Source organism: Macaca nemestrina, chromosome 3 (genome assembly GCF_043159975.1).
Source record: "Macaca nemestrina isolate mMacNem1 chromosome 3, mMacNem.hap1, whole genome shotgun sequence".
In the NCBI taxonomy this organism is placed as follows: Eukaryota; Metazoa; Chordata; class Mammalia; order Primates; family Cercopithecidae; genus Macaca; species Macaca nemestrina.
In genome coordinates this window covers 133,368,042-133,385,291 of record NC_092127.1, presented here as the reverse complement: position 1 = coordinate 133,385,291, position 17,250 = coordinate 133,368,042, and the positions used below count along the sequence as shown (strand labels likewise).

General features: G+C 43.4%; 1 protein-coding gene and 2 non-coding genes across 13 annotated transcripts in view; 1 reads left to right on the top strand and 2 right to left on the bottom strand.

Annotated features, from left to right (window-relative positions):
- LOC105477391 (RUN and FYVE domain containing 3) overlaps positions 1-13,667 on the bottom strand; it is a 103,395-nt gene extending 89,728 nt beyond the window's left edge. For 4 of the 11 annotated variants that reach the window (XR_011621210.1, XM_071093478.1, XM_071093481.1 and 1 more), the window contains exon 1: positions 13,198-13,666. Coding sequence is in view for 8 of the 11 variants with exons in the window: in XM_071093478.1 (XP_070949579.1) it covers positions 13,198-13,555 (358 nt within the window). In the remaining 3 variants the exon portion in view is untranslated. Of the gene's footprint in view, positions 1-13,197 lie in introns of all 11 variants that reach the window. The other 7 variants (XR_011621211.1, XR_011621212.1, XM_071093480.1 and 4 more) reach the window with 4 other exon arrangements.
- Positions 13,668-15,346: 1,679 nt separating this feature from the next.
- Positions 15,347-15,452, top strand: LOC112425845 (U6 spliceosomal RNA). The gene has a single exon (XR_003017001.2). It is a non-coding gene; the product is annotated as a U6 spliceosomal RNA (small nuclear RNA).
- Positions 15,453-16,934: 1,482 nt separating this feature from the next.
- LOC112425848 (U6 spliceosomal RNA) lies at positions 16,935-17,038 on the bottom strand. The gene has a single exon (XR_003017004.1). It is a non-coding gene; the product is annotated as a U6 spliceosomal RNA (small nuclear RNA).
- Positions 17,039-17,250: the final 212 nt, after the last annotated feature.

The following is a 17,250-nucleotide window of genomic DNA, read 5'->3' as shown; positions in this document are numbered from 1 at the left end:
CTACTCTGGAGGCTGAAGCAGGAGAATCACTTGAACCTGGGAGGCGGAAGTTGCGGTGAGCTGAGATCATGCCATTGCACTCCAGCCTGCGAAACTCCATCTCAAAAAAAAAAAAAAAATTCTAGATATTGTTTAGTACTGTTTTTACATTTCGGTCTTTACTAAGTAAACATCTTAGCTTTGATTATGAAGATAAAGTTAAGCCATCAGTAAGATATTCAAACCTTGATTTTTTTTTTTCTCATATACAGAGTAATTACTGTATGAGCTGTATTGAACTATTTTCTCATTTGATCCTATTTGTGAGTAATGGCACCTATTTGTAAGACGGTTGTGAGGCAGGTGGGAGTTCAGTCTGTGACCCTGAAAGAATTAATAGGCCTATGTGAAGTTCAAATCCAAAATGAAGATCCAAAAAATACTACGTTCTAGCTGCTTAAACAGTCTGTATTTTCCACATTATGACTGATTCAAAGCAAATAAAATTCACACTTCAAAGTCAGAAGTTACATTCCTCTTAAAGGATATTTGTACTCGGTTGCTGCTATAAGACAAAGATTAACTTGACAGCCTCAATGTCTCTGTTATATATTGTGGAAAAATTACTTAAAGTAGCTATCATTTATTAAATTTCTATTTTCTGTTAGGTGCTTTACAAATACCATGTCAAGTCTTCACAAAAACACCGCAAAGTAGAGACTGATACCTTCTCTTTATACACAATGAAACCAAAGTTCAGCCACGTAACTGGCCCAGGATCACACAATTAGCAAGTAGCAGATCTGTTATTCCAAGCTACTTCTGTCTAGATGCCTCCAAAGTCCATGTTCCTTCTACACTCTGCAACTTCAGCCTTCTATCCTAACTCTTCCTCCTCCCCGGACATTAAATTTTACTCAGAAAAAGTAAAAAGACATTTAAAACACACGCGCACACACACACATACGCACAGGCAAAGTCTCCTCATGAAATTTCCTAAACGTGAGTTTCAACAAATTTAAGATTTGAAGACTTTTTTTAAAATCAGCTTTCATACTTTATACCTTAATGCTGCACAACCCGTATCTTCCTCCAGACACCCCAACTTACGTATTTAGTTCAGGCTTTTAGTAAGTGGGCACATTCTGACAAACTGAGAACCCAGTATGGATTCTTTCTGTCACGTGCTCACGAAGTGTAGACCAAATGCTTCCACTATGTACTTGGTTCACCCTACTACCACTCTATCACTAGTTCCCTCCACATTTACATACTAGTTGGACAAATGAAGAACACTTGATACATTCTGAAATAAGAAAAGATAAATGATGGGGGGAATCATTTTCTAAAATGACGCATTGTGCACTTTTTAAGAATAGCAAACTCAATGTATAATTTTAAATCCTTAAAGAATATAACCAATATCCCTGAAACCCTCGCTCAACTGGAGAAATGGACCAACACATGTACTTATGTGCTCCTTCTGGCTTCTAAACTCCCGCCTCTCATTTCAAGGCAACCCTTCTGAATTTAGTGTAAATCATGATCTTATTTCAAAAATATTGTTACAAATATATGAAGGTCTAAGCAATATATTTAGTTTCAGTCTTTTTCAACTTTCTTATAGAATGTGTTTCATGCTCTATAAAACTTTCTAAGCCTTTCACCCAATGCTGTATTTTTTTTTTTTGAGACAGAGTTTTGCTCTTGTCGTCCAGACTGGAGTGCAGTGGTGTGATCTTGGCTCACTGCAACCCGTCCTCTCCCAGGTTCAAGCAATTCTCCTGTCTTAGCCTCCTGAGTAGCTGGGATTACAGGCACCCACCACCATGCCCAGCTAATTTTTGTATTTTTAGTAGAGACGGGGTTTCACCATGTTGGCCAGCTGGTCTCGAACTCCTGAACTCAGGTGATCTGCCCACCTCAGCCTCCCAAAGTGCTGGGATTACAAGCATGAGCCACTGCACCTGGATTTCAATGCTGTATTTTCTAAGGCTGATCCAAACTGTAGTATGTATATGTAGTTTGTCCTTTTGGCTGCTGTATTATAAGGTAGTGTTCCAACGTATGTACAAAAAATTTCTGATTCGGCTGGGCGCAGTGGTTCACATCTGTAATCCCAGCACTTTGGGAGGCTGAGGTGGGTGGATCACTTAAGGTCAGGAGATAGAGACTCCCTGGCCAACGTGGTGAAACCCCGTCTCTATTAAAAATATAAAAATTATCCGGGCATGGTGGCACACGCCTGTAATCCCAGCTACTCGGGAGACTGAGGCAGGAGAATCGCTTGAACCCGGGAGGCAGAGGTCATGCCACTGCACTCCAGCCTGGGCAACAGAGAGAGACTCCATCTCAAACAAAACAAAACAAAACAAAACAAAAAAACTCCAAAACAAAAAAACGCACACACATTCTGATTTATTTTCTTTTTTTTGAGATAGAGTCTCGCTCTGTTGCCCAGGCTGGAGTGCAGTGGCGCAATCTTGGCTCACTGCAACCTCTGCCTCTCGGGTTCAAGCAATTCTCCTGCCTCAGCCTCCCAAGTAGCTGGGACTACAGGTGCAAGCCATCATGCCTGGCTAATTTTTTATATTTTTAGTAGAGACGGGGTTTCACCGTGTTAGCCAGGATGGTCTCGATCTCCTGACCTCATTATCCACCTGCCTCGGCCTCCCAAAGTGCTGGGATTACAGGCTTAGCCACCACGCCCGGCTTTCTGATTCATTTTCACGTTGGTGGGCATCTGGGTTATTTCTGATTTTCATAATGCAGAATAGAAACTTCCTAAAATTTGTCAAGTTGTGCAACTAAATTTGTAAAGCTCACAAAGTTCTGTTTGGCAGCTTCCTGAATCACGGTTTCATAATTTAAGAATAAAAATCTCATTTCCCCCCTATTTCACTAGTTGCTGTTAGCATGAAAGGGAAATTTTTTTTTTTTTTTATTTTGGAGACAGAGTCTTACTCTTGCCTGGGTTAGGGTGCAGTGGCACGATCTCAGCTCGCTGCAACCTCTGCCTCCCGGGTTCAAGCGATTCTCCTGCCTCACTGCCTCAGTCTCCCGAGTAGCTGGGATTATGGGCACATACCACCAGGCCTGGCTAATTTTTGTATTTTTAATAGAGATGGGGTTTCGCCATGTTGGCCAGGCTGGTCTCGAACTCCTGACCTTGAGAGATCCACGTGCCTCGGCCTCCCAAAGTACTGGGATTACAGGCATGAGCCACCGCACCCAGCCATGAAAGGGTATCTTTGATGAATCATCATCATGATGACATTAGTGGAAAGCCCAGATGTTTCTGTTAAATTATATGATTCTTCGACTCAATGATCATGATTATTTCACATGCTCCAGTACACCCTCCCACCTCCTTTCCCAGAACCACAATCTATTATGTCTACCTCTGATTTCAAGACTTCTTCAATTTTAAGTTCACACATTTGGTAGGCTCGGTGTCACTTTATAGATATTAACCAAGGTTGACAATAACTATAAAATGATATACCTGAAAAGTTGAGCTATCATTACTTTGTTAGAAACAAACACCACCAGGAGTATTATAATGCATCATCTTTTCACTTGTTAAAATTAACCAGCATAAGATTAAGAATAACCTCTACCCTGAAAAGTAAAACTGATTTCATGGTTCAGTGGCTGTAGGTAATAATTTACAGATGTAAAGCTATCAAAAACTTAGTAGGTGACCTTGGGAAATTTATCCTCCTCTTGCCCTAATTTACTCAGTTGTAAAATGAAACTAAATAACTAGTTCCACAAAGACCTGAAGCTCCACCAATGAAATACGCATTTTGCACACTTCTTACATATCTACTCAAAATAGTACCTACCAAATACTGGACTCTCAATAGACACTTGCTGGTATAGATATGTATATAGCCTTGCAATGGCATTTTTCCACCCTCATGTTTTACTTCAATTGTGAAAACCCCCAAATTCTATAAAATCAAACTATATTTATGCCCCAACAAACAGGTCATTCTAACACTGGCTTCATTCATGTGTACATAACAGATTCATTCATTCAACATGTACAGGGCATCTCCCACATGCTAGGGATACAGAAGAAATAACAAGGCAATTGGCAAGAAACTGAAAATTTTAGGTGTTCAGGAAAGTCTTAATGTCTGTCATAAATTGACCTATTCAGCATAGTTTACATATACAACTATTTTTTCTATCAGATTGGTGACTCTTGAGTTTCATTAATTTACTCATTTTTAGTAAACAGGGCATCAGTGAGTAGCATATGGAACTAGAGGGCTGTTGCCTGAAGAGGTGCCTCCAATCTACAACCTGATTCCAGTTATGGGAGGCAATTAAGGAGTGTGACAGAGCATGTGGACTCTGGAGTCAGCATGCTCACAGTGAATCCTAGGTCTACCACTTAGCTGCTGAGTAACCTTGGCAAATTACTTCTCTGTACCCACTTCTACACTGACAAAATGTGGATAATAATATTAACTATTTCGGAGTTAAACGCTTAGCATGGCACTTGGCACAAAGTAAACAGTAAGTAAATGTCACCATAACTGCACTATAATAAGTGCTTCTGCTTTGAGAGTTCTGGAAAGACCCTATCAACACATAAAATGAAAATCAGTAAGGATAAATGTTTATGGGACAGAGGCAGAGGAAAGTAAAAAGGAGACGTGAGCAGAGGGTTACAGTGGTCTCTCAGATTTTGAGGAAGGAAGAGAGATAGGTCAGAATTTTACCAAGCATTCACTTCAAGTGATCAGATCTTCTAAGTTCATGAAAAAGACAGCAGAAGTAGATAAATGCCTGTGGAGAGTCCCTAAACAGATTCTGCAGTTAGAAGAATCACACTCTCTAAGGTGACATGCTGCAACAACTTTAGCTTTCTACCTGCTTTTTGCTGTCTTGACCTGCCAGACTCTCCTTTCCTACACATCACAAGGTTCCCACACCTGTCTTCCAAACTTTCCCACCTCCGCCCCACCACTCCCCGTGACATAGCTGAGTGTCTTGTCCGCTTGGTAGGGAGCATGTCAGATAAAAAAGGCTCTGCAAAGAGAGGAACACCACCTTGGCCAGCAGCCCTGAGAAGTTTTAGGGGCACTATGAACCTTTTCACAATTATTCAAATACAGTAGGGGGCAAGGCCATATTGCCACTTACCTTCTCAAGTACCACCACTGCTTTGTAACTCTAAAAACATTTCCTGGCCGGGCATGGTGGCTCACACCTGTAATCCCAACACTTTGGGAGGTTGGGGCGGGCGGATCCCTTGAGGTCAGGAATTCAAGACCAGCCTGGCCAACATGGCAAAACCCCATCTCTACTAAAATACAAAAATGAGGTGGGTGTGGTGGTGCATGCCTGTAGTCCCTGCTACTCAGGAGACTGAGGCAGGAGAATCGGCTAAACCTGGGAAGCGGAGGTTGCTGTGAGGCAACATTGCCCCGTCGCACTCCAGACTGGGCAACAAAAGCGAAACTCCGTCTCAAAAAAGCAAAACAAAACAAAATTTCCTCTCACACAACTTCAAACCAATTTTTTAATGCTTACAGTGTGCTACTGACTTCCCACAACAAATTTTACAGCTCATAACCTGAGCCACTTCACACAGTAGGGAGTGTGTTACAATATTAGTAAGGCTTAGGTAGAGATGTAATAGGTGTGATGGCCTGTAAAATTCATTAAAAATGGGATTCTACTTTTATTTATGTTGCCTACAGGTTGCCTATTGTGCAATGATAAAGGGGCAGCCCATTTTTTAGTTAGTTCTTTTAATTATTTAAGGAATTTTGAAAAATATTGCCAACAAAAAAATTATTTCATCCAGTTTATTCTGCTACATTTCCATCATCATACATCTATCTACATACTTTTTACTATCTATAGCCCATACTAGAAAAATATGTTCTCTTAGCTTCTTGATAAAATCCTACCTCTTTAACATGTAGATTTCTATGAAAAATTTTTTTAAAAAGGGAAAAGATACAGACAGAATATAGTCAGGTGAGTATGTTTTGAGGCCAATAATTGCGTTTTATTCCCCAAAGTTGCTTTCTTTGCCACCTTTCCTCTGCTATCCCTCCTACCCAGCAACCTTTACTGCTCTCCCCTCAAACCAGCTTCTTTAAGACCCTGGTGGTGAGGGAACATACAGTGATTAAGAACATGCGCTTTGAAGGTTACTGAGGAATATGAATTCATCCCCTGGCTTCGGTTCAAAAAATTGCTAAGTACTATTACATGTGAAGTTTCTAGCTCTGCATGGCACACAAAAATATCCCACAAATGGTGGCCACTAGTATTATTATCATCTTACAGTCACATCTTTTATTGGTAATTGTTTGGGTTTCAGAACTACAAAAAAAAATTTGTTATATAATGAACAGCCTTTTAGGACGCTCTAGTGTACAGAATGAAACTAAGATGAGAAGAGAAAAGAAAACTCTGTCTACAAAGAATGAGTCTACGACTGTCAGAAGGGGAGCAACCAAAGAAAGACTCAAATATTACATCTAATATTCTGAAATTGTTGCTCTGTCAATAAAAAGGGTGATTTGACTTTTTGATAATGCCAGGCCAGAAGAACAGGTGCAACAAAAAGGTGGCGGCAGAAGAGAAGGGGAGAATTGGCTGGGAAGAAAAACTGTGAGAGTTCAGGCAGCCCTGCTCACAAAGGCAGAACCAGGAAGGCATGCAGAGTTTAGTCATGAGGAAGGAAATGGGGGCATGACCCAGCTACCTGTCCCTCAGTAGCTCAGGAGGTCTGAGGTCATGTCAGCTGTGTGTGGAAGGAGCCAGTTGCATCAAAACACTGAACACCTAAACTCCAGATCTCTGGCAGTTACACATCCTTGGAAAGATGCTACATTTCTGAGGTTTGTGTGTGGGTGGGTGCTTTTTATCTACTATTTGACAAAAGGCACTTAATGGATCAGAAAATGGTTCTTCACTTTCTTAACACAGTTGGAAAAGAGCAGAGGGCTAACAGATTTATGAATCACAGAAAGGTAAATGGGGACACTGATCTACATTGAAAATACCGAAAATCTGTGTTTTAAAAAGTCACACATCACTCTGCTGTTTCCAAAACTACTAGTATGAAGGTAACCATGCCCAATCTTTTGGGGTTCTGAAAGTTTGACCATTTCCCTCATATGTTCCAGCGTGGGCAGATGCCTCTATGTTTACAAAACACAATAAAGTACTTCTGCCTTTTCAAAGTTTAAAGAAGCATACAGCAGGTGAACTGGTTAACATGTATTTGAGGCCGGGCATGGTGGTTCATGTCTGTAATCATGGCACTTTGGAAGGCCGAGGCAGGAAGATCGCCTGAGCCCAGGAGTCCAAGACCAGCCTGGGCAACACAGTGAGACCACGTTTCTTTTTTTAAAAAATTGTTTATTTTCACTTTGGCTCTTCTTTGACATACTTTTTTTTTTTTTTTTTCTTTTTTTTGAGACGGAGTCTCGCTCTGTGGCCCAGGCTAGAGTGCAGTGGCGGATCTTGGCTCACTGTAGCCTCTGCCTCCCAGGTTCAAGTGGTTCTCCTGCCTCAGCTTCCCCAGTAGCTGGGATTATGGGCGTGCACTACCACACCTGGCTAATTTTTTTGTATTTTTAGTAGAGATGGGGTTTCACCATGTTGGCCAGGCTGGTCTTGAACTCCTGACCTTAAGTTATCCACCTGTCTTGGCCTCCCAAAGTGCTGGGATTACAGGCGTGTAATCTCTTTACGTAAATTTTTTTTTTTTTAATAAATAAAACAAAACAAAAAACATGTGTTCAACTCCTGACCTGGTATATTGTCTTCTTTTTTATTTTATTTTATTTTTTTTTGAGACGGAGTTTCGCTCTTGTTGCCTAGGCTGGAGTACAATGGTGCGACCTCGGCTCACCGCAACCTCCGCCTCCCAGGTTCAGGTGATTCTCCTGCCTCAACCTCCTGAGTAGCTGGGATCACAGGTGTGAGGCAACACACCTGCCTAGTTTTGTATTTTTAGTAGAGATGAGGTTTCACCATGTTGGTCAGGCTGATCTCGAACTCCTGACCTCAGGTGATCCGCCCGCCTTGGCCTCCCAAAGTGATGGGATTACAGGCGTGAGCCACCATGCCCGGCCTTTACTGTTTTCTAGAGTACTATTAAAAATGGCCACAGAGGATAAACTAAAAAAAAATATATTTTACACAAACACATATACAATCTACATATACATATATGCATGCATGCAATATATATAATATATACAGATTTGTATACTTGTGTGTGTATATATGTTAATGAAACTGCAAGCATAAATTTTCTCCCCTTAAATACTAATGCCTGGGTTTACATGTATATTTCGAACCTCCTTCCCCACACAATGGATTTTTCAAGTGCATCTGTCAGAGACAAAGGCTTCTAGGTACCTCATTCTCTTCACTATCCAGGGCTCAATCATGGCACTCACTGTTAAGTATACTCAACTTTGAAGTGGGTAGTCATAGTAACGCTGCCAGTCCTTTTCAAGATTCTTTTTCTTCTATTCCTCTTCTAGCCTTCCTCCTATCTCAAACCAGCACTTAAAAATACAGAAAGGTGCTACTCGGTGAGTGGGACACTTTTTTGGACACTGCCTTAACTGGGAGAGAAAAGACAAGGGCAAGGATGTGGGCTATTTGCATAGCATTGCCTTGAACAGTGTTTGCCGTAGTTGTGGGAGTTGGAAGGAGAAAAGAATAACTAAATAGAAGCTGGTAACTGTGCAAACAGCAGGGTGCCTCTTCCATCCAACACTAAAGAGAAGCCATCTTTTGTCTATCCTGTCCGTTCACAAGATGATCTCTAATGGCAGGACGGAAAAGGAAAGCATTAAAAGTATTACACGATGGCATGCAAGCAGATCCTCCTGACGTATTGTAGTTGCTGAGAAACTGGCATGGAAGGTCATACATACACGAAGAGGATAAAGCCACCATGAAATATAAAAACATACATGTCTGTAAATGCCTGAAAAAGTTCTGGATGAAAACTCCCCAAACTCAAAAGTGGGCATCCTCCACTAAGGAACTGGGGGGAGGGTGCTGGAGGGCCACAAAGAGGAAAGTTCACTTTGTAACTGTACTTTTGTACCATGAAACATTTAAACAATGTTTAAATGTTTCATGTACTACTTGTACTTTTTATAAAATCAAATTTTAAAAGGCATGGTAGAGAGTTTTTTGAGATTTAAAGTTAGAAGTATAAAAACCTAGCAGATTACCAGCACTCAAAGACTCAGAAAGAGACATAATCCCCAACGAGGCACATCAGAAGTCTCCTTTCACACTGCATTGTAGCATACTGATTTCATGGATATTATATCCTGCAAGATTTTGCAACAAAACAATTCATGTGACAAACCCTGAAAAGTTTAGGCTACCTTCTATTTACAAACTTTTTTTTGAAACAGTCTTACTCTATTACCATGACTGGAATACAGTGGTGTGATCATAGCTTATTACATCCTCAACTTCCCAGGCTCATGCCATCCTCCCACCTCAGACTCCTCAGTAGTTGGCACCAGAAGCATGTGGCACCATGCCCAGCTATTTTTAATTAAAAACATTTTTTTTTTTTGTAGAGACAGAGTCTGCTTATGTTGTACAGGCTGGTCTCCAACTCCTGGGCTCAAGTGATACTCCCGCCTAGGCCTCCCAAAGTGCTGGGATTGCAGGCATGAGCCACTGTTCAAGTCGCACACATTTTTGCTATTCTTCAGCACTGTTATTTAAAAACAGAACTTCTGAACTCTTATGTAAAATTTAATTTTTAAAACCTCTAAGTACACTCAATATTTCTAAAATAAAAAGATAATACTATCTTAATACACAGTCTTTCAAAGCTATTATATTTTATATACTTTTGGTGAACACATTACTGAGAGTTAAAAATTGGGTTGCTAAAGAGGCAGACCCCAGTTATCGTAATATTCACTAGGCACTGAGGTTGAGTCCATGTACCATTCTCGTAATTAAGAAGTCCTTTAAAAACTGTTTGGGGCCAGGTGTGGTGGCTTACACCTGTAATCCCATCACTTGTGAGGCCGAGGAAGGTGGATCACTTGAGTCTAGGAGTTTGACAGCAGCCTGGCCAACATGGTCTCTACTAAAATACAAAAAAAATAGCTGGGGTGGTGGTGTGCACCTGTAATCCCAACTACTTGGGAGGCTGAGGCAGGAGAATCTCTTGAACCTGGGAGGAAGAGGTGGCAGTCAGCCCAGATTGCACCACTGCACTCTAGCCACTCTAGCCTGAGCACAGAGTGAGACTGTCTCAAAAACACAAAATAAAAAACAAAAACTGTTTGGTCTCTAGTTTTCATGTATTTTATTTTTATTTTTTTTAAAAACAGGGTTTCGTTCTGTTGCTCAGGCAGGAATGCAATGGTGCAATCATAGCTTACTGCAGCCCTGAACTTCTGGACTCAAGTGATCCTCCGCCTTAATCTCCCAAAGGGCTGGGAATACAGGTGTGAGCCACCAGCACCTTGCCTGGTCTCCAATTTCTTAAATGAGTAGTCAAGAGAATCAAAGTTCTGGTATCCAGTTACATTATAGAAAGCAGTATTACATGGACTTTGCAGGGTAACAAGGAACTTTTTATTCATATCTAGAGTGTTCCTTTCTGTAAGTATGCTTACGGTCTGAAGTACATATAAAAATAACAGGTAAAAACAAAAACTCAGTCCAAAGCAAAAACTATTTTGAATCAATTTTATATTTAAATAAAACATGTAACAGTGATTTTTTTTTCGCTAATATGAGATGTTCTCAGTGACTAATCTTTAAAAGCAGAGGAAGTAGGACACGTACACATTCCCAGTAACTTTTCTGAACACATACACATCAACAAACTATTTCAAAAATAAAGACCATGAGGAAATATTATAACTTACGTGCTATCAAAAAACACCATACTGGCTGGGCATGGTGGCTCACCCCTGTAATCCCAGCACTTTGGGAGGCCGAAGCGAGTGGATCATTTGAGGTCAGGAGTTCGAAAACAGCCTGGCCAACACGGTGAAACCTCGTCTCTACTAAAAATACAAAAATTAGCTGGGCATCGTTGTGGGTGCCTGTAATCCCAGCTACTCAGGAGGCTGAGGCAGAAGAATCGCCTAAATCCGGGAGGAGGAGGTTGCAGTGAGCCGAGGTCTGGCCACTGCACTTCTCCTGGGCCACAGAGCAATACTCCGTCTCAAAAACAAAAAAAAAAAAAACACCATACATTCGCTAGTATCATAAGGTGGAGACTGAGATCATGCTCATGAAACTTTAGCTTTAAGTCCTCTGGTCCCGATCTTCATCATGCTTAAGCAACAGTATTAACTGATAATAGTAACAAAATATTGTTATTTTCTACAATAATTAAGAACATAAAGATAACCTTTAACAACGAGGGAGTCCAATCAACTGAAATTCAGGTAATTCCCACAATTGATACTGTTCAATAGTTGAAAAGTTCTTCTACATCAAACTTCGTACCATAACTGTTACAGAGAAATGACAGTCTTCTTTCTATAGTAGCATGCTTAAAATGTAGATTACACAGAAAGAGAACATTTTTAGTACAAACAAAAAAAGAGGCGGTGCTTAAAGTACAAAGTAGAAGGATTCCTCAGAAAACAAAAGCAAAGCCTCCTTGAGAAGATCCTTATCTTTGCCTCCTCTGTATAGGAAGACTCACTTCTGCCATGAGCTGACAATCCATCTGCACATTAGTGTAAACCACTCCAACATACGAACGATGGCTACACTAAGACAGTCAATGGTCAGCGTCTGCCCACTGACTTATTACGCAGTAAGTAATAAGGAGACGTGAACACTGGACAACCTCCAGCTGAATCCCATGGACCCTTACTGTTAACCTGTCATCCACCATCACAGTTTTGGATCTCTCGTTAAATTAAAAAGCATGGGTTTAGCAGAAAAGGAATCTGGGTCAACTGCATTCCTTCTCTTAAGCTGTTACTTGGGATAAATCGAGCTTCCTCATCTGAAAAAGTGGCTTTCAATTTGGCTCACACAAACTTATTAACCATGATTATCACAGCACATGCACATAGGAAATAATAAGTGTTTCATTTTCCTAGGGGACCGATCGGGGCAGAAAAGGTGAGTCAAGGTTTCTTGGCAGTGCAGAGCAGCTAAAAGATTTGTACTTGTGCTTTAAAAAGATAGGGTGTAGGGTGGGAGAGAAGGATCCTTCCCTCATCACTTCAGGCAAGTTTCTCTCTCCCTTTTCAGAACTCATACAGCAAAGTATTTGGCATTTACAGCATGTCTTGTATCGTCAGCCACATTTTCATACTGCAAGAGCTTGTATTTTAAAATTAGATTTAACACTCCTCTAAGAGTCCTTATATTCATTGACTACTCTAGGGACTACTCATTTGCCAGTAGCAGTAAACAGTTTACTAATAAAAAAAAATACAGCAAGGAGTGTGGGTCAGCTGTATTCAGAGCGCTCGCCATGTGTCAGGGGCTTTAAAAGTGGAGGCCTCTTCCCGATCACCGAAATAACCCTGGGAGGTATCCTTCCAAAGCCACACATTCCCTTCCTGTCTTCTCGTGCACCGCTCCGATTCCTCTTTCCACTCCGGGGGACGGATCTGTCATATTTACCGGCACAGAAGGAACGCTCGTAAAAAATTAGTTACTAGTATTACTAAGGCCGCACTGGCGGCGGCGGCACAGCAACCACACCTACTCAGCTGCCGCGGCGCCGGGAGCCCGAAGAAGGAGGGGCAGAGGGACCACCGGGTCTCCGGGCGCCGCCCCCTCCTCGACTCCTTCGGGGAAGGTTCCCAGCCCGGGACCCGGGGCAGGGCCAGCGCCAGGGCCAGGGCGCCCCGGGTGGAGAGGGGCAGGCGGGCCGCTTCTTGCCCCCGCCCAAGCACGTGGGAGGCCGGCAAAGACCAGCGCCCAGCCGGAGAGGGGAGAGAGACCAGGCCAGGCAGGAGTCGCGGCCTGGGGAGACGCGGAGGTAGAATCCGGCGGCCGAATCGCGGTCGTCCCGCTGCCTCCTCACCGGGCGCCTCGGGACAACAGCTTCCCGAGGGCCGCCCCTAGAGCCCCTGCCTCCCGGCTGCCCGGCTCGGGTCACCCTGCCGGAGGCGGAGCTCCGCGGAGGCCGGGACGGCCCTCCCCATCCGAATGCCCCCTTCCCCGCGGGCGTCCCCATGCCCCTCCGCCACTCACGGTGCTTGCCGCTACCGCCGCCGCCGCCGCCGCCGCTCGGGTAGCTCAGCAGCAGGAAGGGCAGCGGGGAGCCGGGGGACGGCGGGGTCCTCCAGGAGCGCTGCTGCTGCGGCGGCGGGCGCACTCCGAAGCCGGCGCCTCCATCGCCGGGGTAGAGCAGGAAGAAGGGGGCGGCCACCGGCGAGTCGGGCTCCGACTGCCCGGCGGGGGAGGCCGGCGGCGGCCCCACCTCGCCCTCTCGGTCCGTGCCCCCGGCGGGAGCGCGGCGCAGCTCCTCGGGCCGCCACTCCCCGCCCCTCGCCGGCTCCTCGCTGCAACTTTCGGCACCTGCGGTGGGCGGCGGCGGGGTCTCAGCCATGCTCACTCCTTCCTTCGCCGCCGCCTCCGATTCGCGCCCGGGCCTGGGCAGGGGAGCAGAAGGTCAGGGCGAGAAGCCGCCGCCCCGTCCCGTCCGCGCCACCGCCACCGCCACCTTTCTCCTCAGCCACGGGCTGGCGCCTGGGCTCCGCTCGGCCCACAGCCCGCCCCGCCAGGGTCCGAGCCAGCTGGAGGGACCGCCCCGCCCGACGGCGCGGCCTCGCTACCGGCCGCCTCCTCCAGCCCCTCCCGTCCCGGCCCCCAGCTTGTGACTCGGCTCCCCTAGGGGGCAGCGTCCTCCTCCTCCCACTCCTCACCTTCCGCTTCCCTCCGGCGGGGCTGACTCCCTCCCGACCCTCCGGCCCTAGGCTTCGTCCTTACCCGCCCCCGCTGGGCCCTCTGAGGCGGTCAGGTGTGTCTGGTGGTTGAAAGGTGGAAGACCTGGCGAAATACCTGGCGGCGTTTTGTCGTGTAACCGCCAACTTTATCGGTAACACGAAGGCACAAAGATCTGGGTTGAAGAAGAGGCGAAAGCTAATTTTCAAAAAGCACCTCCGTGCCCCCGGGTATTAAACTGTACCATTTGCCTTTCACACACTGGAATTTCAACCGTTGATTCACTGTTTTGATTAATGAGTTCTTTATGTGAGAAACCAAAGGTGGGTGTCTTCCTTTCACCACCTCTTTTGTTCCCGTCTTGTGCGCTGTACTGAAATCCTGTATTTGCTTTGACTTTAACTCACTGGTTTTCTAGTGCCGCGGCTGCGCATGAGTGCATTTTAAATCAAACAGCTTAGAATTTATACGACAAATGTCAATTACAGGTCGACAGTTCTCTCTTTCACAGTGCCCGTGTCTCGCTAGTAATTAGCCACCGTTGCTTTGAGTATTCGAATCAATGATTACTGATCCAGTAATTCCCTTAAGTAAACATTTCTTTCGGCAATAAAGACAATTTCCAGTTACTCTCATGGTTCTTTATCCTGAATTCCTAGCTGATTAGCCTTGTGTTTAATGCTGGCATAGAAGCCATGTTGACTCATAATTAAAAATCACTGTTGTGTAACATTTTGCCCACCTGCTTTTTCCTCTTCTCTGTTCAGCCCTTCCTTGTGTAGAGGAAGTTGTACTTCTTTGAAAGGAAAATTAAACATTTTTATTGCTGTTGTTATTCTCTGTAAATCACTCTTGAAATTACTACTCTCAATTACCATGAGACTTGCAATACTACTTTTCGCTGAGTCTTTTCCAAGCTTTTAAAAAGGAAACGTTTACAGGATAACTTCAACAGTCTTAGAAAATGTCTTAGCTTTTTGGTTTCTGGCATTTCCCTGACCTGTTGATCCCAGTCCTACTACCTACTTGAATAAGTTATTTGTCCAGCTCTGTAAAATGATTATATTATTCATAGATACTGTGAGGGCTAAATAAGAAATAGAAATAAAGCCTTTAAAATACAACTTAACATTGGGGTAAATAATAATTCTTAAGGCCGGGCGCGGTGTAATTCCAGCACTTTGGGAGGCCGAGGCGGGTGGATCACGAGGTCAGCAGTTCGAGACCAGCCAGCCCAACATGGTGAAACCCGTCTTTACTTAAAATTTAAAAAATTAGCTGGGCGTGGTGGCGGGCGCCTGTAATCCCAGCTACTTGGGAGGCTGAGGCAGGAGAATCGCTTGAAACCGGAAGGAGGAGGTAGCAGTGAGCCCAGATTGTGCCACTGCACTCTGGGCAATAAGAGAAAAACTTCATCTCAAAAATAAATAAATAATAATAATTATTATTAGTAGTAGTACTCACTTCAGCAGCACATAAACTAAAATTGGAACGATACAGAAAAGATTAACATTTCCCTGCACGAGGATGACCCGCGAATTTGTGAAGCGTTCCATATTAAAAAATAATTATTACTAGGGATATTTTATCATTTTGGCAAAATAGCATTTAAGTTACAATAATAAAACATACTGAGTTGGGGGAAAAAGCCTTTTCATTATATCTTTAGCATTTTTAAGGTGGTTTGGGCCTTAACTCTTGGTGCAGGTGAGAATCTCAATAGGAAGACATATTTGTCTTTTAGGAATTGCTAACTGTATGATACCTTCATAAGAAAAACTGAAAGCATTTGACCCGGCAGTCCCATTAACGGGATATACCCAAAGGGCTATAAATCATTCTACTATAAAGACACATGCACACGTATGTTTATTGCAGCACTATTTACAATAGCAAAGACTTGGAACCAATCCAAATGCCCATCAATGATAGACTGGATAAAGAAAATGTGGCACATATACACCTTGGAATTATGCAGCCATAAAAAAGAGTGAGTTTGTGTCCTTTGCAGGTACATGGATGGCTGGAAGCCATGATTCTCAGCAAACTAACACAGGAACAGAAAAAGCAAACACCACATGTTCTCACTCTTAAGTGGGAGTTGAACAATGAGAACACATGGACACAGGTAGGGGAACATCACACACGGGGGCCTGTTCGGGGGTGGGGGTAAGGGGAGGGGAAGCATTACAAGAAATACCTAATGTAGCTGATGGGTTAATGAGTGCAGCAAACCACCATGGAACATGTATACCTATGTGACAAACCTGCACGTTCTGCACATGTATCCCAGAACTTAAAGTATAATTTAAAAAAAAAGAAAAACTGAAAAATTGGATGTATTATATGATTTTAACATTCACCCTTAACTGGATCCTTTATCTTGTTTTTACATGCAGAAATTCCAAAATAACATTATATTCTCATCAGGTTCCTTCACAGAGATGTTTTGCAATGTTTTGGTAAAGAATTTGACAAGAATCTACACTTAACCACTGCAGGGGCCGGGCGCGGTGGCTCAAGCCTGTAATCCCAGCACTTTGGGAGGCCGAGACGGGCGGATCACGAGGTCAGGAGATCGAGACCATCCTGGTTAACACGGTGAAACCCCGTCTCTACTAAAAAATACAAAAAAAAAATTAGCCGGGCGCGGTGGTGGGCGCCTGTAGTCCCAGCTACTCGGGAGGCTGAGGCAGGAGAATGGCGTGAACCCGGGAGGCGGAGCTTGCAGTGAGCTGAGATCCGGCCACTGCACTCCAGCCCGGGCGACAGAGCGAGACTCTGTCTCAAAAAAAAAAAAAAAAAAAAAAAAAACCACTGCAGGTAGAAGAAATGAGAGCAGAGTCCTCACAGATCATTCTTGAGAAAGGCCAATAATCAACCAAGGAAGTCACCAAATTAAAATATGAAATATTATCTAGTCTGAATTGCCAGCTTTCTCCTTTCTTATTAGTCAAGATACCTACAGGTACAGAAACAATGACATGCTGTTAATCATTCAGTGCATCGGATTTTTGTGCCTCTATTTTTTAAAAGTTTTTTGTAAAAATATAGAACACTTTTCGAATTTGTGTATCATCCTAGTATAGGAACCATGTTAATATCTGTATCATTCCAATTTTAGTATATGTGCTGCTGAAGAGATTACTGTGCCTCTATTTTTAAAAAGAGTTCTATTTATGTTTTATGTAATTAATTAAATGGCAGTAAAATTAATACAGAAAATCAACTGAAATATGAGTTCTTAAAATTGATAGACAAGGCTATTTATGAACTTTTTCTTTAAAGGTCGATGGTACTCCAAGTTCCTAGTTTCTTAATGCTTTTAGCTTTTGAATCAATAATATAATCACAGTTCTG